Raw genomic sequence first — 15416 nt, forward strand, 5'->3', positions numbered from 1 at the left:
ACTATTATAGGGCCCTGAGATTAAGCTGCATCTCTCCCCTTCTGAGGATGTAGCTCCTGAAAGGCATGAACTACTACCACTTACTTCATAGCCCTAGAACTTTATGCAATTTGGCTCAGAAAATATTTAATTGCTTATAACCTGTTAAATTGATAAAAATATGGCATATATTCAAACACAAAACTTTAATAGCCATTTATATAAAAACATTTAATGCTATTTAACTTCATGCTTTAAAAAATATCAAAACTTGTTTTCCAACCTGACAGACTAAAGATCCTGTCAAGACTGCTGAAAAGTTGACACTTGTACACTGCTGAAGGAGGGGAATTCAGAGTTTGATGGAGCTGAACACAGACGCCCTGAGACCAGTTCCACTCCTGAGTGGGTGTTGTCAGCATTACTTAGCCCTGTACTGGGATACTTCCAATGGTTCACCAATGGAGTGAGGGGAAACTTGGGGTATCTTTAAATTGTACAGAGGAATGAAAATAAACGTTTACACACAGTAACAAAGACACTACCTTCACACTCTGGTAAACTGACCTTTGGGGATGGAGAAGGCAGGCACTCCAAAGGGACAACTGCAACAGGACTCCCCCAGCCCCTCTTGGGGAGGTAATGGAGGAAGTTACACAGTGGAACACCAGGCAAACCAGGTTCACTCAGGTGCTCACAAAATTTGTGCACCTTACAATGTATAAATGACCTTGTAGCAACATAAGCAAGGTGGAGGGACAGCCATAAGACAAACTGAGCCAAGTATCTGTGTCCCTCTGCTGAACTTCCCAGCGCTCAGATGACAGTGCTTCTCACATTGGCACAGAGTTCAGTGCTGCTTCCTTACATCTCTCTGCTCTCCAGGGAACTGGGCAGCTTTGTGAGATGTTAATGTAACAGTTACTTTTTAGCATCAAGTTTTAACCATTCACTTAAGTCCCCATCAAATCTGGCCTGCAGAACTGAGTAATGGCTGTAACATTCCAAAATAACTGTACTATATATTCTGTTCGACTTTACTCTAAAATCTGCTGCCACCTTTTGACAAGTATAGATGGGACAGAGGTAAAAATGTTTTGTTTTGTTTTGTAGACATGGTCTCACTACAGCCCAGGCTGGAACATAAGCCCAAGATGGCTTTAATCCCCACAACCATCTTCCTGCCTCAGCCTCCCAAGTGCTGGGATTTTAAGCATGAGCTGTCAGGAGCTAGAAAATTTTTTTAAATATAGGAGGGTCTTTAAAATCTGCTACCACTTTTTAGTAAAGGTGGGACAGATTTTATATATAATATATATATATATATATATATATATATATGTTATATTTAAAATATAAATTACTGAAAATATAAAGTCTTTAAAAATCGCTACCACCTTTATGTAGACAGTAAATTCTTTTAAAATGCAGAAAGTTTATTAACTGCTACGATTCTGAAAGAAACAAAACAAAAAAACGAAAAAGAAGACCTCTGAGTACTTTTAGAACAACTACTATGTTTCATACTGTCTGGACAAAGAATCTGATGTCAAAATTAACATTAACTCAAAGAATGGACCTTAATATTAAAAGTATTTGACTGTCAGGACTCCTGGTAAGACTATCTTAAGACTATACAAATAAAAATATTCTAAAACATTCAAGAACAAGAGAAAACAAAAGTACCTAAAACCATACATTTCTATAGAAAAAACTGAGCCAAAGTCCTGGTAAGGCATGGGTGAACACAGCACCTTGACACAGGATGACAGTAACTCCCTACATTACCCAGGGTCATGGGCTCAAGCGGATGATCTGCCTCAGCTTCCTGAGTACCTGGGACTAGAGGGTCAGAGCACCACACCTGAATGGAGATACAGACTACAACTGCTCACTATGTGTATGTAAAACAGAACACTGTTGGTGTAATAAGCCTGGCTGTAACCCCACAGGTCCTTCCCTGGAGGGCAACACCACCATAAGCCAACAGGTGGTGTGGGACCCACTCCATTTCAGACTCTTCGAGGTCGGAGATTGGTTTTGTTACCTTCCAGGCAGCGGTCCAAGTGCTCATTGATGTGTGACTCTAAAACTACACTCTGACAAACTGGACAGTTGACCAGCCGTCGCTGACTGCTTGAGCTGCTTGAATTCTGAACTGTGCTGGTGGCTGTGGGCTGTGAGCTATTCTGAAGATCACCACCACCACTCTGTGTTTGCTCCTTGACGATATTATCCAAAGCAATCCTGTCCTCCAACCTGGGTCGCTTGTTTGGGAACTGGTCTTCAGACCCACTCTCCTCTTGGGATATGGATGAGGATGTCACAGTCGCAGATGCAATGACTTTAGAGGCATTTCTCAGGGACGCCCTGGAAGGTGGAACCTTTCTCTGAGAACTGGATGAGGCTGAATGCTTAGTGCCATCCTCAATGGTCCCACTCTTTACTGGGGATCCATTCACATTTCTGAAAGCCTTTTGGTTGGCAACAGAGACTCTGGGGAAATAGCTGCTCAGGACACTCTGGTGACTAGCAGTGGGAACAGAGGAGACCAGATGAGTTTTTTTACTTGGGAAACCATTCTGTTCATATTTCACCTCAATGTTGGAATTCAGTCTCAAGGCACTTGCTGAATGATCTTGACTTGAGAGACCTTTGGCTTCATTAACCATGTATGAGGTGTTCAACTTCCCAGGTGAAGAACAAGTGCTTGTATCTCCAAGAACATACCCTTTTCCACTGAATGGGATGAGTGGCTGGGTCTCCCCTCTGGACAGCTGGTCTGCAAAGGAAACAGAAGACTCTTCCTCAACACACTGCCACAGTGATAAACGCTGAGCAAATGGTGGTCATCTAAAATGAAGGATTACTTCCTTCTAACTCAGACCTGTGCAGTAGTCACCTATTGACAAGAGAAGGCGACCTTCAGTAGTCAGAGCCCCGTACTGCAAGACCAGGAAGAAGAAGAAACTGTAGATAGAAGACTCTAAGGAATTTTCCAGCACAGAGAGCGCTCAGATTCCTCTCAACTGCTTTCCTTACCCGGCTTCCCAAAGATGCAGTCCCTCTGTACCAATCCTCCAGTCCCTTGACTTCTCAGCACTTCAGATAAGGAACTAGAGCTGGGCTCCTGAGGCCTACCCCACCAACTGACAACCTTGCAACTTCAGAAACCACTGCCTCCTCCTTGGAGCTTCTGAGGACAGGAGCAGATCCCAAGGATGACGCAGGGACAAACGCAGGCCAGACTCCTATCCTATCCTCCTAAGACGGCAGAAGTCACTGAGACAGGCAGGGCCAGCTTGGTCAGGACTCACACTCTGGGTGCTCTTCAGTTACTGTTTTCACTGACTCCCTCAGATCCTGCAAATGAGGACCAATTCACCTTTCCTCACTTCCACAGAGGGAAGCACTTTCCCACCATCACTTTGTGGTTTTATACCTGAAAAGAACAGTCCTGCACAAACCTTAACCCATTTCCCCAACAGGCAACACTGTCCATGCACTAGCCAGGGTCACAGAGATTGGAGATGTACCTTTATTCTCCACTGCTGAGGCTGGCTGCTTGCCTGGTTTTGTCTTTCCTCTGCCTTTCTTTGAATAGTTCTCTGGCTCCTTGATTTTTATGTAGGTGCCTCCACAAGTTTTCTGGTGGTCAGCCCACCAGTAGTCATGGGCAGACGGTGCCCTGTTGGTTGCTCGCTTCACGTAGCCATAGTAGGGCTGTTTGTGTTGGCAGGGCCCATTGCAGCGCCACCAGTGCCGACGGTACTCATCCACCTCATCATGGAAAGTGTGGTAGACCTGGGCGGAGGGAAGTCCAGCAGTTAAGACACAAGTTAGCCACTCTACAGAGACATTTTACCCAAGGAGTCTTTGTTTGCTTTTTAAATATTTCATTTCTCAGATATTTCTAAAAAGTTCCTATTTTGGGAAAGACAGCTACTATATTTAGTTTATTTTCAAAAGTTCACTTTAAAGAGACACATCAAGTAATTTAAAACTTCCTAATGTATATGACAGCAGCATACAAGACAAATGATTTTAGTGTGTGTGGGGAACACAACCATGAAACACCTCTATGAATACTAAATGTTTCAGCGATTGAACAACATTATCAAAAGCTAGGACTGAGAAGTGGTTTTTGATAGCACTACAATAAGCCTCTATCAGGAGAAGGGTTGAGACCAACTGGGAGGAATTTATCTCTCAGAAGAAAGCATGCAGACTTCTTCAAGTATAAATTCCTAGAAACAATATAAGCTGCTAAAGGGTGGAAGAGATCCATCCTAGAGAAAACCGATACTCCCACGGTCTACAATATAATATTTAAGTGTGCTAATACACTGCATGTCCTTGCTCTCAAGGTATCAAAAAGCAGGCACTGTTGTCACATCATTTGCATGGCAACAGATAGTTCCAGAAGAGTTCAGTGGTACAAGCATCACCACCAGTGTAGGGAGGGCACACCTCAGCCTTGGCTGTGGTATCTCCTCCAATACTGCATGGTCAGGGACAGTCAGATGTAGGAGAAGCTCTCCTAAAGGGTTTGCTGAAATACGGGAGTTGCTGGAGGCCTCAGGGAGAGGACTGCTGGCTCTGGGGCCACTCTACCCTGAGAGCCTAGACCATTCACTGCTGCAGGGTTCTTGTTCAAGGCTGAAAATCTTCAGTTCACTGAATGAATGTAAGTATTATAACTCTGAATGGCTGCTGGGCTTGGTGGCACAAACCTACAATCCCAGTACTTAGGAGGCTGAGTTAGAATTGTGAGTTTGAGGCCAGACTAGTTTACTGGTTCCCCCTGCTCCCCAAACATGTGTAGCTTAGAATACCGTTATGTTGGCTCCTGTCAGTTGGTTGATTCGATGCATATGTTTACAGAACTCTGGGCCATGTCCTTCCCGGTCTTTATCATTATTAGTGACAAATAAGTAGGCATGTATCATTTCATGCAAAAGAGTCTGAAACAGAAAACCAGCAAATTAATTTTCTAGGGCATGTCTGAAGATGAAAAGGCATTCTCTTTCTTAACTTGGAGTCTTAGCTGTCTATAGGCCCAAATACACAAAATTTTGCATATACTATTCCAAACTCTGCAGATCCCAGTAAACAATTCAAGGAATAACATTTGCTCAAAAAAGGCCTATTTATCTACCAACTCAAACCCTAAAGGTTGGTGAATCCAACCACATAAAAACTTTAAAATTCTGATAGAAAAACCCACAGTATGCCAAGTCAAAAGATGGTTCTGACATCTCTGCAGCACACATATCACACACAGGCTCTGAGTTTCAAACATAGGGACTCCTGATGGCAGCATGGAAAGAGCAAACAGCCCAGTTCTAAATGGACACAAAGCTAAGTATATGCTGGGCAGAAATGATGCATACCTGTGATCCCACACTCAAGGTTGGAGGTAGAAGGATCAGGAGTTTGAGACCAGCTTGGCAGCATCAGACTCTGCCTCCCTCACCATCACCCTCCTAAAAAAATAGCTGAGTACATGCATGCCAGCTCACTAAGGAGGCTGTAGCAAGAGAAGCCTGTAAGACCAGGGCCAACTTGGATAACAGAGACTGTCTCTTAAAAATCAACAAGATATCCTGGCCAGGAATGGTACTGCACAGCTGTCCCTCAGGACTGAGGCAAGGGGATCTTGAGGTTGAAACCAGCCTGGGCTACTATCAAGTTCCTAACTTAAAAGAAAAAAATAAAAATAAAAAAGAAAGAAGGAAGGAAGGAAGGAAGAAAAGAAAAAGAAAGGAAAGGAAAATCCCCACAAATCGCTGGGCTGAGAACCAGGCTCGGGCAAAGAATACCTCTACAAGGTCCTTTCTTGGTCTCAGTTTTAGAAGGGGCTCACTGAGACGGATGGAGCACATTCCTCCTCTTCCTTCATAGGTGCAAATCCCAGCACACCTGGAAAACAGTCACAACGATGGATTAGGTTCACCAAATCCATTGATTTGGAGAATCAGAGACCAATAAAAAAGTAAACCCTAGCCAGGCTTAGTGGCGCACGCCTTTAATCCCTGCACTCGTGAGGCAAAGGCAGGCGGATCTCTATGAGATCGAGGCCAGCCTGGTCTACAGAATGAGTTCCCGGATAGGCTCCAAAGCTACACAGAGAAACCCTGTCTCAAAAAACCAAAAACAAACAAAAAACGTGGGGTTTTTGTTTGTTTGTTTGTTTTTTAAGTAAACCCTAGCCTGTCGTGGTTGAGTACACCCTTAATCCCAGCACTATGGGAGGCAGAGGCAGGCAGATCTCTTGAGTTCCAGGCCAGGACTGCCAGGGGTAGAGTGAGGCGCTGTCTAAAAAACAAAAGCAAATCCTTACTGGTTTGTGTGCAGTTTACAGGAAAAAGTCCCTGATGGCAGATGGCTTTCCCGAGTGGGACACTTGGCTGCAGGCAGTAACACTTGCTCACCCTCACCCACTCCACTCCACACAGGCATTCATCTGCAGGGAATGGTTTAGCCACCACGTCTGCAGGGGCACTTCTCCAAAAGTGTCATAGGGTTGGTGTGAAGTTAGATGTACACTACATCTTACCCCGCTTTTACTGCAGGCTGCTTCCTATGGGATTGTGCATGTGGAGGGCAGATTACTACCTCGAATGGGACTCCTCAAATTCAATGGGTAAAAAAGCATCACTGGCACATCGCTGAGGGCCGTTAGGCCCGGCCCACTCGGGTGTAGGCACGTCTCCCAGGGACCTCTCCCTCCACCGCGAGACGGGGACACCAACGACCACTCAGCGGCCTCGCCCTTCTCTACGTTCCGAGCCGTTCGTGGGCGCACTCACAGTGTCATGCGCACACTCCACTTCACTTCCACCGCCTCCAGCTGACCCCAAAAGAAGCGGTCGTTAAACTGCAAGAAGAGCGTCTGCAGGTCCGGGGTGGGGTCCACCAGCTCCCAGGACGAATCCACCAACGACACGGGCTCCCGCGCCGCCGCGCGCACGTCCCACTCCTCCTGCAGCCGCAGCGCAACCACCAGATCCTCGTCCATCGCGCTACTCCCGCCCAGGCTACTCCAAAGACGCCGGTCGTGCTCGCGCAGCGCACGGGTCTCGCGAGACCTCCGGGCCCGGCTGTCAGGTGCTCGCGGGCTCGCCTCGAACGCCTAACCGAAAGTGGCTCGGAGCCGCCCCGCGGGCACAGGCTTAGGAACGCCGGGCTCGGGCTAGGGACGGCTTCAGGAAGCTGACAGCCTCCTGAACGCCCCCCTAGAAGTCCTGAGCCTCACGTCAAGTCTGGTCCGTGCCTGAGCCTGCTCTGACTTCCGTGCTGGCTCGTCCGCGCACGCGCCTTAAGTCACTGCCGTTTTCGCGCAGGCGCGCCGTCGGCACTCCACCCCAGGCGCAGGCGCAGTAGGAGAGTCTCGACTCCAGCACAGGCGCAATGCAGCGCTCAGCCCCGGCGCAGGCGTTTGGGTATTGCTCCCGCCCCGCTTCCTCTGCCGTCTTCTCCACCGGGCTCGGGTGGGGCCCAGAGGCGGCGAGTGACAGCGACTACGGTCCGTAGGCGCAGGGCAGGTGGCAGCCATGTCGGACAGCGGGGCGAGCCGGCTGCGGAGGCAGCTGGAGTCGGGGGGCTTCGAGGCGCGGCTGTACGTGAAGCAGCTGTCGCAGCAGTCGGACGGCGACCGCGACTTGCAGGAACACCGGCAGCGCGTTCAGGCGCTGGCTGAGGAGACGGCGCAGAACCTGAAGCGCAACGTCTACCAAAACTACCGGCAGTTCATCGAGACAGCGCGCGAGATCTCGTACCTGGAGAGCGAGATGTATCAGCTGAGCCACCTGCTGACGGAGCAGAAGAGCAGTCTGGAGAGCATCCCGCTGGCACTGCTGCCCACCGCCGCCGCGGGCGCCTCCACCGGTGAAGACACGCCGGGCTCGGGGCCGCGGGAGCGCGGGGCGGCCCAGGCAGCCTTCCTGCCCGGGCCGGCGGGCATCCCCCGCGAGGGCTCTGGTACGGGCGAGGAGGGCAAGCAACGCACACTCACCACACTGCTGGAGAAAGTGGAGGGCTGCAGGGACCTGCTGGAGACGCCAGGCCAGTACCTGGTGTACAACGGGGATCTGGTGGAATACGAGGCGGATCACATGGCCCAGCTGCAGCGCGTGCACGGCTTCCTCATGAACGATTGTCTGCTGGTGGCTACCTGGCTGCCACAAAGGCGAGGCATGTACCGCTATGACGCGCTTTACCCACTGGACCGCCTGGCGGTGGTCAACGTCAAGGACAATCCACCTATGAAAGACATGTTCAAGCTGCTCATGTTCCCTGAGAGCCGCATCTTTCAGGCAGAAAATGCCAAGATTAAACGTGAGTGGCTGGAAGTGTTGGAGGAAACCAAGAGGGCGCTCAGCGACAAGAGGAGGAGGGAGCAGGAGGAAGCAGCGGCCCCCCGGGCACCACTACCAGTCACTTCCAAAGGCAGCAACCCGTTTGAGGACGAGGATGATGAAGAACTGGCCACCCCCGAGGTGGAGGAGGAAAAGGTAGACCTCTCCATGGAGTGGATCCAGGAGTTGCCGGAAGACCTGGATGTCTGTATTGCGCAGAGGGACTTTGAGGGCGCTGTGGACTTGCTGGACAAATTGAATCACTACCTGGAAGATAAGCCCAGCCCACCTCCTGTGAAAGAGCTGAGGGCCAAAGTGGATGAGCGAGTGCGCCAGCTCACTGAGGTGCTGGTGTTTGAGCTGTCCCCAGATCGTTCTCTGAGAGGTGGCCCTAAGGCTACTCGCCGGGCAGTGTCTCAGCTGATCCGGCTGGGCCAGTGCACTAAGGCTTGTGAGCTGTTTCTGAGGAACAGGGCAGCAGCTGTGCACACTGCCATCCGCCAGCTGCGAATCGAGGGCGCCACTCTGCTCTACATTCACAAGCTGTGCCACGTCTTCTTTACCAGCCTCCTGGAGACCGCAAGGGAATTTGAGACAGACTTTGCAGGCACGGACAGTGGCTGCTACTCTGCATTTGTGGTTTGGGCAAGATCTGCAATGGGCATGTTTGTGGATGCTTTCAGCAAGCAGGTTTTTGACAGCAAGGAGAGCCTGTCCACTGCAGCTGAGTGTGTGAAAGTGGCCAAGGAGCATTGCCAGCAGCTGGGAGAGATTGGGCTGGATCTCACCTTCATCATCCATGCCCTGCTGGTGAAGGACATCCAGGGGGCCTTGCACAGTTACAAGGAGATTATCATTGAAGCCACCAAGCACCGAAACTCGGAGGAGATGTGGCGTCGAATGAACCTGATGACTCCGGAGGCCCTAGGAAAGCTCAAAGAGGAAATGAGAAGTTGTGGGGTCAGTAACTTTGAGCAGTACACAGGAGATGACTGCTGGGTGAACTTGAGCTACACAGTGGTAGCTTTCACCAAGCAGACCATGGGCTTCCTGGAGGAGGCGTTGAAACTGTACTTCCCCGAGCTACACATGGTGCTCCTGGAGAGTCTGGTGGAAGTCATCCTGGTTGCTGTGCAGCATGTGGACTACAGCCTGCGGTGTGAGCAGGACCCAGAGAAGAAGGCATTCATCAGGCAGAATGCATCCTTTCTTTATGAAACTGTCCTCCCAGTGGTGGAGAGGAGGTTTGAGGAAGGTGTGGGGAAGCCTGCCAAGCAGCTGCAGGACCTGCGGAATGCATCCAGACTTCTTCGGGTGAATCCCGAGAGTACTACTTCTGTGGTCTGAGACCCTAGTCTGCTCTGTGTCTGTGTCTGTGTACATGTGCTACAGATGCATTATTTGTATTTACATTACACTTGTCAGCACATTCCTCAGAGTCACAAACTGTATATAGATGGTGTCCTCTTAGAAATACAGTCAAAGGAGAAAGAAAATGTGTTAAGCGTGCCCCCCCATATTGGAATTATTCGAGCATATACCATGCTTTTATATTAACTCCTAAAGGAATGTATGAAATGTATAGTCATACCATGGCATTTCAGATTACCCTCTAACTTGAAACACACTTCTCACAGTAGGACATACAGGAACATTGCACTTCTATGCTACCTAGAAAAATATGTAAATCCATAGGGCTGTACATGTTAGGAAGCCTCCCAATTCAGCAAAATTGTAGTTTCTTGATGGTCAGTGCAATGCAATGCACTAGCTTTATGTACTCCTTAAACTAACCCATTTAGAGAAAAGAAATGAGTTGGGGAAATTTGGGGTAAATTTGAATAAGTGGGCACCAGATTCTTCAGTCTTTGTAGTACATGGAAAGAAACCTTTATAAAACAACTCTGCAGGCATCCAAGTCACTGAAAAGGTAGCATGTTCCATGGCTATGTGGCATCATAGTCCTTCACTGGGGTACATCTTTTCGGGAATCACAAGGACTACAGTGACTTTTTAACATATTCCAGAACTGAATGAATTTGCTGTTACACCTTTTGCCATGTTCAGGATGGAAAGTCATGGTGAGAGGCCCACACCAAGGAGCCTAGCAATCGTCAAGTGTCTCCGGGCCCCTGCAGACACCTCACCACCAGCCTGATTTAGGAGCCACTGAGACTTATGGCAAATGCAGAGCTACTTACTTGAATATTTACTGGGAGTTCGGGGTCTCTGTAGGTTAGGAATTAGAGAAAGAATGCCAATCTCACTGCTTAAGAATGCCTGCTTTGAGCAAAGATCTGTTTTCTTAAGATAGGTTTCAGCCCAGGCTGGTGCCTTGAGCTGGTTTTGTAGCCAAGGAAGACCTTGAATTTCTAAATCTCCTAACTCCACTTCCCAAAGGCTGGGATTGCAGGTGTGTGCTCCCATGCCCAGTTTATGCTTTGTTGGGAAACACAGGGCTTTGTGTATACTAGGCAAGCACTCAACCCTCTGAGCCACATCCTCTGCCCTGGTGGGTTTTTAGTATTTTTTTCTTTTTGTAACTCTAAGGGGAGATGAATATGCCTCAAGCACAGGGAAGGGGCCTTTTGTGACTCCTCAAATGCTGTGTTGCACTTTAAAACACAAGAGCCAGAAATGCTGGTGCACACTTCTAGTCACTGCACTGGGAGCAAGAGGCAGTGTATCCCAGGCCAGCCTGGTCAACAAGGTAAATTCCAGGACAGCCAGGGCTCTGGAAAGAGACTGTGCCTCAAAAACAACCAACAACTTCCAGGATTAAAGGACTGTGCCACTATGCCAGGCTCTGTTAGAATTTTCTACATGACCATAACTGATGTTTCAGCCAAACAAAAATAGTAATTTGTCTTAAGATCATTGGAAACTTGAATTTCATAGAACTGTACTGTTGTGATGATTATTTGGTACCTTTTGGAATTTAATATATGAAATGTTCTGTATGAATACAGTGTGGGGAATGGAAAGCTCTCTTAGGGCATAGAGCTGTAGGAATGCCAATGTATTTCCCCATATAATAATAAATGGCTGTATCTTTATGGAAATGTAAGAGAATTTTATTGTGCTTAGAATGGGCTAATGTGTTCCTCAGTGTAGCAGAGGGAATCTGGGAAATCTGTGCAGGAAGCTGACTAGATCTACCTTGGGTGCCAGACACCTGGTGTAATTCACTGCCCCCCTCAGATGGTGTCAGAGCTCCTCTGACTCCCATGTTTCATCAGACGCCATGCAAGTTCTAAAGCTTGAAGGAACATCTGGTACAATGATAGTTCCATTGTATTGATACCCCACTTCAACATTAATTACCTTTTCTTGTTTGCTTCAAAACTAACGGCATAGACCAGGAACCACAGATGGGATTCATTATGGTTGGGAATTCGGTCTCTGTTGAAAGCCTCCTGTCACTTAAGTGCTCAGTCATTTCTGTTTAAGACGCTGCCTGTCAATAGCTGACCATCACTTTCATCCTGCACCTTGCATCTTAGCTAGGATTGGAACCTGGAGCTTGCTATAGACGACGAAAGCATTGCTGTATACTTTGATAAGCTGTGAGATTAAGTCGTCTATACTGTCTGATAAAGCTTTACGGTTTTCTCACACTGGATAGAATTGCTACTACAACATTTTATATAATGTACTTATTTTAAGACAGGGTCTCACTCTAACCCTGACTGGCTTAGAACTGTCTATGTAGACCAGGCTGGCAGTGAACTCAGAGATCCTCCTGCCTCTGCCTCTAGAGTGCTGGGATTACAAGATGTGTTGAACCACCGTGCCTGGCAGCTCTGTTTATTCAGTATTCTTATGGTTTTTTTTTTTTTTTTACTTTTATTTATGTGGGGAGGACAGAGAACTACTAGATGTTTTTAAGTATTTTACATACTGCCAGAATTGAGAATAACTGAAGTTTCTTTAAGTTTGAGGGTGCTGGAGATCAAACCCAGGGCCTTATGCTAAGTAAGTACTTGAAGCAACAACCCAGGCCCTAGAAAGCCCAAGTTTTTAAGGATATCCTGAGTGGGAAATTTCAGATGTACACGGTCAGAATTTTAAAAGTCAAGTTTTATGCTACCTGCAGATCACTGACTGAGGAAAATATCACAACAGTGGGTGGAAAATAAGGAAGCCATTATACAGTTCAAGGACCAAATGCTGCACTTCGTGTTGCTGGTCTCTTCCTATGTTTAAAAATAGGACAAAGTTAACAAAACCAGCTGTGTTCGGCAGAAACAATGTACTTTCAAATGTAGCAGTTTCACAGTGTGTGCTGTGGGCATGTCTGGACTCTTCCTGCTTGAAGGGATTGCAGAGCTTGGGAGAGCTGTCTAAGAGAAGCAGCCGTGTCCTCACCCTTGTGGAAAGCCCCAGCAGTCTCTGGCAGGCGACCCTGACAAACTGTGTGCACCCTCCCACAGAATTCATACAGTCCCTTACTTGCTTTACTCACTCAAGGATTTCAAAGCATCTTCTCACTGTTAGCTGTACTTCCCTGGGGTTTTTCTGTGATGGGATAGTCTCCAGAGTTAATACATCACAGCTTTTCATTTTCTGGTAACCTTCAGGGGCTTATGACTTGAAAATATTCCCAGCTGGATGTGATGGCACACATTTTTAATTCCAGCATTCAGGAGGCAGAAGGAAAATCTCTGGCTAATCAGGGCTACCCAGTGAGACCCTGCCTGAAAAAAAAAAACAAAAACGAAAACAAACAGGTGTGGTGGTGCATTCCTTTAGTCCCAGCTATTGGGAGGCTGAGGCAGGCAAATCTGAGTTCGAGGCCAACCTGGTCTATATAGTGAATTCTAGGACAGCTAGGACTATGTAGCTGTCTCTGTCTCTGTCTCTGTCTCTGTCTCTCTCTCTCTCTCTCTCACACACACACACACACACACACACACACACACACACACACACACACACACACACACAAATGATGGTGATGATGATACCGGGGGAGATAGCTGAGTGGTTAAGGAAGAACACTTACTGCTCTTGAGGACAGAGGTTCAGTTTCCAGTACCCAAAATCGTTAACTCCAGCTTCAGAGAATGACACCCTCTTCTGGCCTCTTTGGGTACTGCGTGTGCATGCACATGTAAAACATTTCTAAAAACCTCCTGGAAAAGCTTACATATGGACAGATGTGTGTATACATACATATGTATACACATATGGGAATAGATGTATATAATCTATTTCTAGGTGTTGCTGTGCCAAACTGTCCCCTCTTGTTATGTACGTTAGCCTGTCTGTTTTGAGCTGGAGATGTCCAATGGTAGTTAGTGCTTGACTGGCCTTTCAGTTCCTCCTCAGTCCTCTGCTGGCAGATGTGACTGTGACAGATGTGGCATCGTCGGTCTGAGTCCCTCCTATCACCGTTTTCATGCAGGAACCATGAGGCCAAAGGCCCACAGTCCATCTCTTTCTTCTGCCACCGAAGGAGCAAGTAAACGTGTGCTGGCTGATCCCAATTTTCTTCACCATTTTCCCAAAGGTACCAGAGTGGGTCCTGTATTTACCCATGATGCCTTCATGGTTCATTTGCTGTGATGTCGACCTAACCCCAGACAACTATCCTTTCTTAATTTAGATAAACACTGCCACATTTGATAATCAGGAAAGTTGTGTGTTCTCTCCAATTTGTTTCCAACAATCATAGTTAATTCATTTTGTGATAAAAGTAGTATTATTGCAATAAGATTTTTTTTTAATCTGGCTTGAGTTCAGAGCTCTCCTTCCCTCCACCTCATGAGTGTTGGGAGGAAGTGTGTTACCACAATGGGCTTCATTACTTTAAAATAAAAAAAAATTATCTGAATGTGTGTCTCTGTAGTGACCTAAGAGGGTGTCAGATCTCCCAGGGCTGCAGTTGCAGGCATTGTGGGCCACCCAATGTGGGTGGTAGGATCTGAACTCAGGTCCAATGGAAGAACAGCAAGTGCTCTTACCTCTGAACCATCTCTTCAGCCCCAGATTCATACACTTTGAATAATCCTTTTTTGAGCTGGGGATAAGCCTTAATACAGTGCTTGCCTAGCATGCACAAAGGCCTGAGTTCAATCCCCAGCACTGCAAAAACACTGCATAAACCAGCATGGTGGTGCGTGCCTGTAATCTAAGTGCTGAGTCGTCAGGATCCCAAGTTCGTTCTCAGCCCCCTGGTGAGTTCAAGGACAGCGCGTCGCTGGTGAACAGCTCAGCTCAGGTCAGCAGAATGGTCAGAAAAGGTGTGGCAGGTAACAGTGGCTAACAGAGATGTGACTTGCCCACTGGAGTCCACAGCCAGGATCACTGTTCAATGGTACTTCACTTCAACATGCAGAGAGCCCCTCTAGCTTCCCAAAGCAGCAAATGTCGCCAAAAGGCCTGCCTGTCACTTGTAGGCCAGTGCAACAATGGCTGTCCTAGGCCCTGAGATAGATGCACCACCTGGGGAATTTGGAGAGATAGGACCGCACTGGGCTGGCTTTTCAGTGACCTTCCTTGGGTCTTATTTCAAATGCCTGTCCCTGATGATTGAACTGTAACCCAGATTCATATACTGATAAGTGAGAGCCTCTCATGTTGTCACAATAGTGATCATTTTGGGCTTTTCCTAAGAGTCCTTAAATTCACAATCCTGCTGGGAATTGAAGCATGTACCACCATATCCAGCCTGCTTTCTGTGGGTAGACAAAGAGGTCCTGAGTCACACAGAGCCTGCAGCCACGTCCAAAGCCAAGGTGAACCTTGATCTTGGACTTCAGCTCTGAGAGCACAAGGAATTCACGGCTAGATGCATTCTGCAGGTCCTGCTTTCTACTCTGGCAGCCCCAAGGACCTACCTGAGCCCACAATTCTCTCTACACACACCCATAGTCTTTTCCTCTATTACTCAGTCCCCCCCCCATATAGTCCACCGATGCTGGGGTCCTCGGTCACTTCCAGAGTGACTAACTTGAAGAGCTATCCCATCTTACTTGAACTCCTCTTCCCTCCACGTACATTCATGGCACATCATATAAGCATCTTGTTGTACACACTTAGTTCAATTTGTTAATAAAACCACTGGGTGTAAAA

At 47.6% G+C, this 15416-nt stretch overlaps 2 protein-coding genes across 2 annotated transcripts; one reads left to right on the forward strand and one right to left on the reverse strand.

The window, feature by feature from the left end:
• Positions 1–1324: 1324 nt before the first annotated feature.
• Positions 1325–7368, reverse strand: Sprtn (SprT-like N-terminal domain). The gene is made up of 5 exons (XM_036187639.1): positions 6792–7368; positions 5802–5901; positions 4815–4943; positions 3516–3783; positions 1325–2761 (listed from the first exon to the last, which is right to left on the reverse strand). The coding sequence occupies exons 1-5, from the start codon at positions 6998–7000 to the stop codon at positions 1992–1994; spliced, it is 1476 nt and encodes a 491-aa protein (XP_036043532.1). The 5' UTR covers positions 7001–7368; the 3' UTR covers positions 1325–1991.
• Positions 7369–7370: 2 nt separating this feature from the next.
• Positions 7371–11395, forward strand: Exoc8 (exocyst complex component 8). Its single transcript, XM_036187638.1, has one exon. The coding sequence runs from the start codon at positions 7536–7538 to the stop codon at positions 9684–9686; it is 2151 nt and encodes a 716-aa protein (XP_036043531.1). The 5' UTR covers positions 7371–7535; the 3' UTR covers positions 9687–11395.
• Positions 11396–15416: the final 4021 nt, after the last annotated feature.

This window comes from Onychomys torridus, chromosome 5 (genome assembly GCF_903995425.1).
Source record: "Onychomys torridus chromosome 5, mOncTor1.1, whole genome shotgun sequence".
Taxonomy (NCBI): domain Eukaryota; kingdom Metazoa; phylum Chordata; class Mammalia; order Rodentia; family Cricetidae; genus Onychomys; species Onychomys torridus.

What these genes read in the sequence shown, in the direction of transcription:
- Sprtn (XM_036187639.1), bottom strand. Translation starts at nt 7,000, where the DNA reads ATGGACGAGGATCTGGTGGTTGCGCTGCGGCTGCAGGAGGAGTGGGAC. An exon ending in TGGAGTGTGCGCATGACACT is followed by an intron (nt 5,902 to 6,791) that starts GTGAGTGCGCCC and finishes ACTGTTTTCCAG; the next exon opens with GTGTGCTGGGATTTGCACCT. An exon ending in CAAGAAAGGACCTTGTAGAG is followed by an intron (nt 4,944 to 5,801) that starts GTATTCTTTGCC and finishes TTTCTGTTTCAG; the next exon opens with ACTCTTTTGCATGAAATGAT.
- Exoc8 (XM_036187638.1), top strand. Translation starts at nt 7,536, where the DNA reads ATGTCGGACAGCGGGGCGAGCCGGCTGCGGAGGCAGCTGGAGTCGGGG.